This window comes from Poecilia reticulata, chromosome 9 (assembly GCF_904066995.2).
Source record: "Poecilia reticulata chromosome 9, P_reticulata-male-v2, whole genome shotgun sequence".
In the NCBI taxonomy this organism is placed as follows: domain Eukaryota; kingdom Metazoa; phylum Chordata; class Actinopteri; order Cyprinodontiformes; family Poeciliidae; genus Poecilia; species Poecilia reticulata.
In genome coordinates this window covers 33,618,498-33,629,605 of record NC_088838.1, presented here as the reverse complement: position 1 = coordinate 33,629,605, position 11,108 = coordinate 33,618,498, and the positions used below count along the sequence as shown (strand labels likewise).

The window sequence follows — 11,108 nt, the reverse complement described above, 5'->3', positions numbered from 1 at the left end:
TGATTAGCTTAGATAAATGTAAAGATGTAGAATATGGAGGACCGTTTGTAAAGTTACAGTCAAAAATTAGCAGAAATAATTTTGGTTATTTAGCCTGTAATAATAGAAAACAATGGGGATAAATTTTACAGACATATTTTCACCTGTTTTTTATTAATTTATAAATGTCACAGATTCAAGCTACATAGTTAGCTTGCAAACTAAATATTTAACTCCAAACTAAATATTTAGTTTTATGCTAACTATTCAGCTTGCTAGCTACATAATTAGTTTGGAGCTAAATATTTACCTTACTAATTACATATTTAATCTAGTTAAATCTTTTGCTTGTGGAGCAAAAGATTTAGTTATTTCTCACTAACTATTTAACTTGCTGTCTAAAAATTTAATTTAGCAAACTACTTAGCTTGTTTCCTAAATATTTTGTGTGAGGCTAAACATTTAGCTTGCTAGCTAAATATTTAGTTTGGAGCCAAATATTTATTTGCCAAGTTAAATATTAAGCTTAATCGTTAGCTTAATAACGATTAAGCTAACAATTTAGAAATAATTGAATAACAGTTAAAATATGAAAAACTGACTGGATAACTTTACAAACAGCACTCAGTAGTACTGATCATGTTTCATCCTTTTGTTTTTAACCTTAAATTGAAAGTCATCGCCCCCTGCTGGCCTGGCATGCTTACTTCAGCACAGTTTAGATTCTTTTCCAGATTCTTGAGATATTTTGTTTGGATCATATCCGGGACAGTCCAATCGAGGCCTTATGTTTTTAAAGCAGCTACTGTGAATAATGAGTTTTTAAAAAGCAGAAATTTTAGATGATTTTGTTTCCTTTTTCCTACATAGACTGTAAGTCCTTTAGAACCAGTTGTTATTGATTACTTATCAGTTATCAGTTCTGCTGTCGAGCCGAAGATAAGGATGATTTTACACCTTGTGTCGTGTTCTTCGCTGCAGCAAAAAGCCTAAATTATTTCCCAGCTGAATATCCTGCATGACTTTATTACAGAAAGTGTTGATAAAACCTGTTTAATGCGGTTTTGGTGTCCGGCTCGCTGCAGCACCAAGTGAGAAACATTCCCGTTGGACCCGCCTGCACCGTGCCGGAGCGTATTTATTAGTCGTAGCACATTTTCATTTATCGTGACGATCCCGACGCCAGCTGACGGTTCTCAGTCGGGTCAACTGATGCCAGTTCTGGTCTGGTTCTCTGGAGCGCAGACGGACAGATTCCTGACACTTGAAGTATGGCTGAAATGTACTCAGATGTGTATTTTAAACTGTTGCGTACTGTGTGTTTTTATATAACTGATACCTCTTTGTACAAAACTGAAGTATGAACATTGTGTACTGTTAAAATTAGCTGAAAACATGAAGGTACTTTAATTTCCATTAAATAACAGTTCAAATGAAAAGGTTTGCTTTTCTGGTTATTTTCTGAATTCATGAACAACAGATCCAGATGTGAGATTTATATATTTTTTTTACAATCTGGAGCTGTGTCTCTTTTCTCTCTCTGACTCAAAATACTTTACAGAAATTTTCTATTTTAAAGTTTGAACAAAAATCAAAAGTTCCCAACTTGACTTCCAAACATGACGGAGTTTAGAGGCCATGTAAAGAAAAAATAAATAAAATGTCGTGAATAAAGTGATAAAATTACAAGAATTAAATTCCTTCTGGTATTTTTGGACTTTATTCTCATAACAAAATGTTCACAGACAATTTCTACAAAAGTTTCACTTTATTTGTAATTTTTTTTTGCGTTAAAGTTTATGGTCAGTCCCTCATAAGGATCCTGTCTCTGAAAAACATTTTCATTTACAGTCATATTTATTATATTAATAAACATTTTCTGCTCCTGGTTCATGTCTTTAAATGCTTAAAGTATCTTTAAACATTTAATGGCAGCCGAGGACCAAATGAATCAACATTTTTTTATTTTTACAAGTTTAAGTGAAAACAAACACAAAGTGAAATTTGTGCTCATATTAATATTTAAACAGTGGATCTCGTCTCCATCACAGGAATAACAGGATTTGAAGCTAAACTTACATTAAAATAAGTTTTTTATCTGAAAATGTAATTTATTTACCAATTTATATGAAACATCAGAATTATTTTTCTTCCTTTAACCAAATAAAGGAAGAAAAATAGTGTTAAAATATGTAACTTATTTTTTTAATTTAATTTTTACATGTTAAAACTATCATTATGTTGAGAAAGTATAAGACAGATAATCTGAAGACTCCTTTGCTTTCTCCCTTTGGTCCTGCTGCCATCTGCATAAATACTCTGTTCTTGGTGCTGTCAATCACCCTCCTGTACGCAGCACTCACACCCTCCCCTTTCTCTCTGCTGTTACAGCTCCTTCTCTTCAGCCTGTCACAAATGCTATGAATGCTAAGGCTAGTTAGCATAGCCACGGATGAACAGTGCTACTGCATCAGTGAGTTGCTTCTCTCCTGTTAGCACATTGAGCAGCACATACATGTGATGATTACCAGCGCTAAGACCCTCCTCCTGGCTCTGGTTGTTTTTGGTGCATTTCTGCAGACAGAAGGTGGAGGAGATCGATTTCTTTCACAGATTACCAGCCTCATAACAAATATATAAAGAATATACTTTTTTCTAAAGTTACATACAGCAGCTTTAAATCTACTCACATGTTTTTATTTAAATTCAAAGAAACATCAATAAGTCTCTCATACGCCAGTCTAGCTACCACAGATTCAGACATATTGGTCATAAATGATCATTTTGATGCCAACAGACGGATTCTGATCAGAAACAGTTTTCAGCTGCAGACAGTTCATCATCAGAGCCACTGCAGGGGAAAAAAGGAGCAATTTTTAAACTCAGAAATGTATTTTTCTTAAAACATTTCTGAGATTGTTTTTGCAGGAAATGTACAACTTTTCAAATTCATAAATCTTTGTTCTTTCTATAAAATTTCTGAGATTAATCTAAAAATGTCAGTTTTTTACAGCAGCTTTTCAAATGAACGTATCCTCGTTTTTTCTTAGAAATTTCTGAGATCAATCTGAGAATTTCTGCATTTTTTCTAGCAGATTCTTGACTTCAAACTGAGGGCCGTTTTTTCTAAAAACGGTTCAGATTAATCTCAAGTCGTGTGAGAGTTTCGGCAGAACTCGGCTCCTGTTCTCCATCGGCAGCTACACGTCGGTGCTCACGCTGTGGGTCACCACCTCCTTCATGGTGTAGGAGCGGATCAGTTTCTGGTAGAAGCTGTCCAGGTCGGCGGGCAGCTCCAGGTCCTGCTGCTGCACAGTCCGGTAGCTGATCCTGCGGCCGCCGTTGCACAGCCGCTCCGGATGCTGCAGGTAGAAGGGCAGCGAGCAGCGGGCGCAGGACGGGCAGAAGGCGTGGACCCGCTGGCCGCGGCGCGGCGGCGGCGGCGGCGGGGGGGAGTAGCTGCAGGGCCCGTTGGCCTCGGTGAGGAAGGTGGGCGGGTACGGCTCGGGCTCGTCGCTGTAGTGCTCCGGCGTGGGAGGCGTGGGCGGAGCGCACAGAGCCAGGGGCCGAGAGGGCGACATGGTGGACAGCTCCGGTTCCTCGTCGTCCCCCTTCTCAGACTCCTCCGGCTTGCAGCAGTAATACTGCACAGCAACACAGGAAGGTTTTACTTTCTCACGTTTCAATTAGTAATTAAACGCCTTCTGTTCCTTTAAGGTGTCAAACTCAAGGCCCCGGGGCCAAATCTGGTCTGTGACAACCTTTTGTTGTGACGGTAGGAGGCGCTGTTGCATTAAACACTTGTGTCGTAAAGTTGAGTGTTTTCTGTAAGTTACAGTGTGATGACAATATCTGATACGAGCTATCATGTTCTGTGACTGTCTATATGTCCAAAATATCATAATATCCCTGTTCAAATGTTAGCTTTTATTAGGTTTTTGGGCGTAGCACAGTGTTAAGTTGCAACAGCGCCTCCTACTGTCACACACACGGTTGTCCTGCCACAGATTTTCTTTGTCTCTCCAGACACCAAATGACATCAATCCTCATGGTTTCACGATCACACAAACTCAACACACCCTGCATTCTTCACTCTAATGCATAATAGTGAGTTTATTACTAATTTCCCCCAAACATCGTCAAACAGTGATGCTAACTCCCACCAGCAGGTGGCAGCAGTCCACATTAAAACCATTAAACACAATCTGTCAACAAGCTGTTTGGCAGTCAGTGGTGGAGAAAGTACTCAAACACTTTACTTAAAGTAAAAGTATGCAGATAAAATGTTGTCTAATCCACCCTGACTAAATGCACATTTACATTTTGATTTGAGTTCGTACGTAATCTGTGTTGTAAAAGCAGAGTGACGTACCTGCAGCCTACATAGACACAACACAGCGACGATGGTCAGTAAGATGACTGCAGCCAGAATTCCTCCTGCGATGACCACTGTCCCGGCTGACATTCGAAAGGCTCCCCATCAACCAGCTGCAGGCGGCGAAACCAGGAGAGACGAAGGACGGATAACAAGGTCAAGCAGGAGAGGAAGGATGGAGAAACGGACAGATGGAGGGGAGGACAAATGGAAACACGGCAGAAAGAGGAGATGAAGGACGACGAGAGGGAAGGTTAATGTGTTGAAGTCACAACAAGGAGGAGAAACAAGCAAAGTTTAGAGAAAAGTAAAAACTCTACATTGATTTTGTTTATTCTGAACAGCTCTGATTGAAAAAATGAATATTTTCCAATCATTTGTGCATTTAGTGGGAACAAAACATGAAAATCTAAACTAAATCAAATTAGACGAAGTTCAGTTCTAATTTATACCAGCAGCATCTAAAAATCACCACCAGGAGACGTGATGTTACTGTCCGTCGTTATGCTGATGACGCTCAGATTATGCTGCAGGTTCCTCTGGTTTGACCAAAATCTGATTATTAGAGATAAAATGCTAAAGGATTATTATTTACTGAGCTGCTTTTCAGCCAAATTCAGCGCAGTCGGTCTGTCAGACACTTCTGCTTCAATGAACCGCATGTAGTTCACACTTCAGCCTCTGGATTGGAGTCAAAGCTCTTTTAATTATAACCTTAGTATTAAATACACATGGATGGACCGACATCTGTAATGTTCATGCTTCTGTTTGGCTGCATCCACACTGAAAACTGTGCAAAGCTAATTAGCTTCTCTGGTCCGTAAAGGGTTTTAATGGAGAGTTTCCTTTGGTCGCTTTTTCTGAACTGAAGGAGTAAAACATTAATGACACAAAGACGAGCAGAGGAAATAAAAATAAACCAGAAACAAACAAAAAAAACTGACTGGTTTATATGAAGAACAAGGGAACGAATTTCAAAATAAAAGAAGTAAACCACACAGTGCAAAAGGTCGATCAGTTTAAGTTACGTAACAAACTATTTATTTATTCCCTGTCATATTCCAACCTGAATTAAGTGGGAATTAGTGAATGAAACCCCAGCAAAGCATCAGCGGAGGTTTCCTGCTCCTCCCTCAGGCCTCTGACTCAGAGGCTCCTCTGCTGCCTCAACGTTTATTCAACGATCCTCCAATGTTTCCAAGATTAAGCCAGAAATGCAGGAAACAAATCATTGTGTATTCAGCGTCCCACTTTTCCGGGTTAAAGTTGGTGTTTTCGGGTCCGGATGTCTTATTTGATCCGAGCCTCTGGGGCCTGATGAGGCGTGAAATGCAAATCTGGGAAGAGTTTCAAATAAATGTTAATAATCTGGATGTTTGTTATAGAAACACGATTATTCTGTTGAAATAATGTGGCATTTTATTGATTTATTCAGCTTTGAGTATTTATTGTTTATTGCAAAGACTTTTATCATCTTAAAAGGATTATTTTAAAATACGAAGAAGAATTATTCCAGAGTTAAATCTACAGTACAAGTGAATCTGTGAATTATCTGAAATTATTCTTAATCTAATCTGCAGACTGGATTATAGAGACAGGAGAGACGAGATGAGAGACTCAGCTGCAGGAGGCCAGAATCATGCTGCCACCAGTGCAGAGCTTCTAAACTCTGGCAGCAGGTGTTGAGCGAGTGAGGAGAAAACATTTGGAAAACAAAACAACAGAAACCAACATGAACTCCTGCATCCAGTCAGATTTAAAGGCCTTTTGAATTTAAAGCTGCTCAAATATCCAGTAATGAAATCTGAGGAAGTGATTATTACACGTTTATTCAGAGCAAATAAATGTAAAAACTAGAATGAAGCACCTGAATGTACATGTTCTCCCTGTAGCGCAGCTTCGTCCGGACAGACAGTGAAAACTAAACGAACTGATGAAGCTTCAGAAGCAGAAATCAGTTCCGATTTTCAGCATCGATCAGACTCATCCGGTGAAATGTCTCCGCTTCAGCTGATGAAGCTGTTTGGAAATATTAATATAAATGTTTACAGTATAGAAAAGAGGATCGTTTTTTAATCATAATTACTCCAGAACCTTCAGATCAAAGTCGACAGGAGGCTTTTAAAGAAATAAAAACCGAATTAAGTTTTTTTCCCACCTGATATATAAGCGCACAAATAATTGACCCCGAATATTTACGATCCAAAAACATTCATCTTCTCCAGTTCTATTCCATTTTACGCATTTGCAGCGCTTTTTACGCATAAATCTGGCGCACAGCGACTCCAGTAGTGACTTCACACCGCGCTGCGGCCACACATACATCCGGTAAACCCTCCGGGTCTTACCCGTCACCTCAGTGTTTGGGGGGTCTCATGTCTCCCCCGCTTCAGGGCGCAGCGGGAGGCGGGAAGAGGAGGAACCGAGCGTCGGACTCCAAACTGGAACCAACCGATTTATCCGCAGGCCGGGATCTGAGAGAACCAGAGGCAGAAACACGCACAGCCAGGAGTCACCGAGGATGTGGCAGAAAAGAACCGTTCTGCAGAGATGAACGGACTCCTGACCCGGTTGAAGCAGCAACAAAAAGTCCCGTCAGGGTTCAAAATGTCCAGATCTTCGTGGAAACAGGCAGAGAGCGCGGCTGGCTGCAGGTCAGATCCCGTGATCACTGACTGAGCGCGCTGTGCGCAGCGGATCCGGTCTCATCCTGTCCGTGATGCTGCGTGGATGAGACAGTGCGTCACAACAAACAGCAGAGGAAACGAACCCGCAGCTTCACGTCGAAACGTCCTTAAAGCTCAGAGATACAAAGAGGATCAGAGGAAACGTGCCGCAGCGAGCCGAAACTCTAAACGCTGCTTTGTCTTCAATTGTTTCCGGAACTGAAGCTGATTGTAATAAAACTGTTAGATTTGGTTGATTTAATGAAGAACGTGACTCTGCAGCTGATCCGCTAAAAAATAAATGGAAAAAAATAAAAGTAAAATAATCCAAGTGAAATTCAAGATGGATGGAAATTCAAGTTGAATTTTTTTTGTGAAATTGGAAACTACACAATTATGAGTTTTTTTTCTACATTGCCGTAATATTGCCGTAGTTTGACACATTTTTAATGGGGGATCCCACAGGGCTTAGGTCTGGGATTCAGATGGATGGAGGTTGACTTAGTGCCTGTTCAATCATTTCATCTGGACACTTTTAGCTTTCTGACCATAAAGGTTTACTGAACATGTCCCTGAAGATCTGGGGCGGTAAACTGTAGAGAAGTTTTTCTACTCTGTTCCATCCTGACTTTCCTTCTCCGGGAGAGAGTCACAAGCTGCATTTTCACTACACAATATAAAACTTTCCAGTAATGTCAAACAAACAAACAAAGCTTTGCAGTTGCTCAATTAAGTAAGAAAGGCAATTAAAATCATTTGAAGAAGTTCGCTTACGCAGTAGGTCGTTAAGAAACATGCACTCCGTCATCATCCAGCCACTTCCTGTTGTCTTCTTCGTGGTTTACGCCAGTGGAAACATCCGGTTGTTGATCATGCGATTCGTGATACAAAAAAAAAGCTCCGAAGTGATTTTTTAAAATTGAAAATCAAGAGATTTTTTGAGATTGCTGTGTTTTCATCAAGAGGATTTATTTCTGAAATGTCAAACTGCAGTTCAACGGAGACGCAGCCAATCTGGACGTCAGACCAGCTGAAGCTTCTGTGGAGAGAAAAAACTGAGAAAACAAAGTTAACAGTTGAAACAATATCAAATGATCTAAATGAGAAAATCTCATTTAGAGTCTGAGCCGCAGCATGAAGGAGACAAGTCAACATAAACTAAACGCACAAAAACTCACTCAGCCCTCAATATGCTGCTAAAAGTTTAAAGAAATTCAAATTCATGTTTTTACGTTTCCAGAGTGAAACTTTGCTGCTGCTGCTGCTGCTATAAATGATTATTTTAGTGTTTCTGACACAAAGGGTCAGACGAGATGCATCACGGTCTAAATATGTCCGCCATGACCAAAGTGAATCATCATTATTCTAACAATACTAACCATTTTCACTCCTAAGTTAAGTTGTTTGAAAGTGTTGAACCAGATGAAATGTGGATTTCCAGAACCTCTGGATGGTTTGGAAACGTTTTCCCTGAACCAGTGGAGCGACTTCCAGCCTCTCCGTCTCCTCTGCGCCGCTCGCTCCGAGAAAAGAGACTTTAAGAGGAAAAGAAAGGGAGGATTTTATAGCCTGAATTATTTACCAGGCTGAGATTCTCCTGTATTGTGCAGACAAGAGTTTGTAATATTAATGGAGACGAGAAGTTAGAGGTTATTTTCTCTCCTTCCCGTTTCTGATGCTGAGATTCAACACTTCAGCTGCAGACCAGAGATACTGAAGACTTCAGCCTTAAAATTCACTTTTCACATGATTTATCTTCATCTGGGAAAAGATGAAACCATCACAGGAAAAGAAGAATTAATCTAGATTATTTACTACAAGACCGTTTCTCCATTTCTTTAGTTTTAAGATCAGAATTACGCACGCCGTCGTGGCGCTGCACTCGTGGCCCTGTACGCCGTCGTGGCCCTGCGAGCCACCGTGGCGTTGCACGCCGTTGTGGCCCTGCCATTGTGGCCCTGTACGCCATCTTGGCCTTGTACGCTGTCGTGGCGCTGCACACCGTCGTGGCCCTGTACGCTGTCATGGTGCAGCATGCCATTGTGGCCCTGTACGCCGTCGTGGCCCTGTGAGCCACCGTGGCGTTGCACGGCGTTGTGGCCCTGTACACCGTCGTTGCCCATCGTGGCGCTGTACGCGTCGTGGCCCTGCACGCCGTCGTGACCCTGCACGCCGTTGTGGCCCTGTACGCCGTCGTGGCCCTGTACATCGTAGTGGCCTTGTACGCCGTCGTGGCGCTGCACACCGTCGTGGCCCTGTCATCGTGGCCCTGTACGCTGTCGTGGTGTTGCATGCCATCGTGGCCGTGTACGCCGTCGTGGCCCTGCGAGCCACCGTGGCGTTGCACGCCGTTGTGGCCCTGCCATCGTGACAGGCGCCCTGTGCGCTGTTGCGGCGCTGCATGCCATCGTGGCCCTGTACGCCGTCGTGGCCCTGCGAGCCACCGTGGCGTTGCATGCCGTTGTGGCCCTGCCATCGTGGCAGGCGCCCTGTGCGCCGTTGCGGCGCTGCACTCGTGGCCCTGTACGCCGTCGTGGCCCTGCTCGCTGCCGTGGCGTTGCATGACGTTGTGGGCCTGTACACCGTCGTGGCCCGTCGTGGCCCTGTACGCCGTCCTGGCCCGTCGTGAACCTGTACACCGTCGTGGCCCGTCGTGGCCCTGCTCGACGCCGTGGCGTTGCACGCCATCGTGGCCCTGTATGCCGTGGTGGCCCTATACGCCGTCGTGGCCCTGTACGCCGTCGTGGCCCTGCAAGCTGTCGTGGTGCTGCATGCCATCGTGGCCCTGTACGCCGTCGTGGCCCTGTACGCCGTCGTGGCCCTGTACGCCGTCGTGGCCCTGCATGCCGTTGTGGCGCTGCACTCGTGGGCCTGTACGCAGTCGTGGCCCTGTTCGCCACCGTGGCCCTGTACGCCGTCGTGGCCCTGCAAGCTGTCGTGGTGCTGCATGCCATCGTGGCCCTGTACGCCGTCGTGGCCCTGCCATTGTGGCCCTGTACGCCATCCTGGCCTTGTACGCTGTCGTGGCGCTGCACACCGTCGTGGCCCTGTACGCTGTCATGGTGCAGCATGCCATTGTGGCCCTGTACGCCGTCGTGGCCCTGTGAGCCACCGTGGCGTTGCACGGCGTTGTGGCCCTGTACACCGTCGTTGCCCATCGTGGCGCTGTACGCGTCGTGGCCCTGCACGCCGTCGTGACCCTGTACGCCGTCGTGGCCCTGTACATCGTAGTGGCCTTGTACGCCGTCGTGGCGCTGCACACCGTCGTGGCCCTGTCATCGTGGCCCTGTACGCTGTCGTGGTGCTGCATGCCATCGTGGACCTGTACGCTGTCGTGGCCCTGTATGCCGTGGTGGCCCTATACGCCGTTGTGGCCCTGCCATCGTGACAGGCGCCCTGTGCGCTGTTGCGGCGCTGCATGCCATCGTGGCCCTGTACGCCGTCGTGGCCCTGCGAGCCACCGTGGCGTTGCATGCCGTTGTGGCCCTGCCATCGTGGCAGGCGCCCTGTGCGCCGTTGCGGCGCTGCACTCGTGGCCCTGTACACCGTCGTGGCCCGTCGTGGCCCTGTACGCCGTCCTGGCCCGTCGTGAACCTGTACACCGTCGTGGCCCGTCGTGGCCCTGTACGCCGTCGTGGCCCTGTATGCCGTGGTGGCCCTGCTCGCTGCCGTGGCGTTGCATGACGTTGTGGGCCTGTACACCGTCGTGGCCCGTCGTGGCCCTGTACGCCGTCCTGGCCCGTCGTGAACCTGTACACCGTCGTGGCCCGTCGTGGCCCTGCTCGACGCCGTGGCGTTGCACGCCATCGTGGCCCTGTATGCCGTGGTGGCCCTATACGCCGTCGTGGCCCTGTACGCCGTCGTGGCCCTGCAAGCTGTCGTGGTGCTGCATGCCATCGTGGCCCTGTACGCCGTCGTGGCCCTGTACGCCGTCGTGGCCCTGTACGCCGTCGTGGCCCTGCATGCCGTCATGACCCTGTACGCCATCATGGCCTTGTACGCCGTCGTGGCCCTGTACGCTGTCGTGGTGTTGGACGCCGTCGTGGTGTTGGACGCCGTCGTGGCCCTGTACGGCGTCGTGGCTTTGT

The 11,108-nt window shown here is 45.7% G+C and overlaps 2 protein-coding genes across 7 annotated transcripts in view; one reads left to right on the top strand and one right to left on the bottom strand.

Annotated features, from left to right (window-relative positions):
• LOC103470838 (ADAMTS-like 2) overlaps positions 1 to 1,418 on the top strand; it is a 40,173-nt gene extending 38,755 nt beyond the window's left edge. For all 3 annotated transcript variants that reach the window (XM_081610977.1, XM_081610978.1, XM_081610975.1), the window contains exon 19: positions 1 to 1,418. This exon is cut by the window's left edge and continues 242 nt beyond it. The gene's annotated coding sequence lies outside the window, so the exon portion shown is untranslated.
• A 253-nt stretch (positions 1,419 to 1,671) lies between these two features.
• On the bottom strand, positions 1,672 to 7,663 carry fam163b (family with sequence similarity 163 member B). Of its 4 annotated transcripts, none has more exons than XM_008419517.3 (4): positions 6,703 to 7,663; positions 6,222 to 6,373; positions 4,352 to 4,467; positions 1,672 to 3,623 (listed from the first exon to the last, which is right to left on the bottom strand). In XM_008419517.3, the coding sequence occupies exons 3-4, from the start codon at positions 4,442 to 4,444 to the stop codon at positions 3,180 to 3,182; spliced, it is 537 nt and encodes a 178-aa protein (XP_008417739.1). In that variant the 5' UTR covers positions 4,445 to 4,467; positions 6,222 to 6,373; positions 6,703 to 7,663; the 3' UTR covers positions 1,672 to 3,179. The 4 variants fall into 4 exon arrangements, with proteins under 4 accessions (XP_008417739.1, XP_008417740.1, XP_081467106.1 ...); XM_008419518.3 differs by lacking the exon at positions 6,222 to 6,373 and having other exon boundaries at positions 6,703 to 6,828; positions 6,922 to 7,662; XM_081610980.1 differs by lacking the exon at positions 6,222 to 6,373 and having other exon boundaries at positions 6,710 to 7,663.
• Positions 7,664 to 11,108: the final 3,445 nt, after the last annotated feature.

Bases quoted from the DNA above. Each gene is read 5' to 3' on its own strand.
- fam163b (XM_008419517.3), bottom strand. From the start codon at position 4,444: ATGTCAGCCGGGACAGTGGTCATCGCAGGAGGAATTCTGGCTGCAGTC. The intron at 3,624-4,351 runs GTACGTCACTCT...GTTGCTGTGCAG, and splicing joins TGTGTCTATGTAGGCTGCAG to TATTACTGCTGCAAGCCGGA.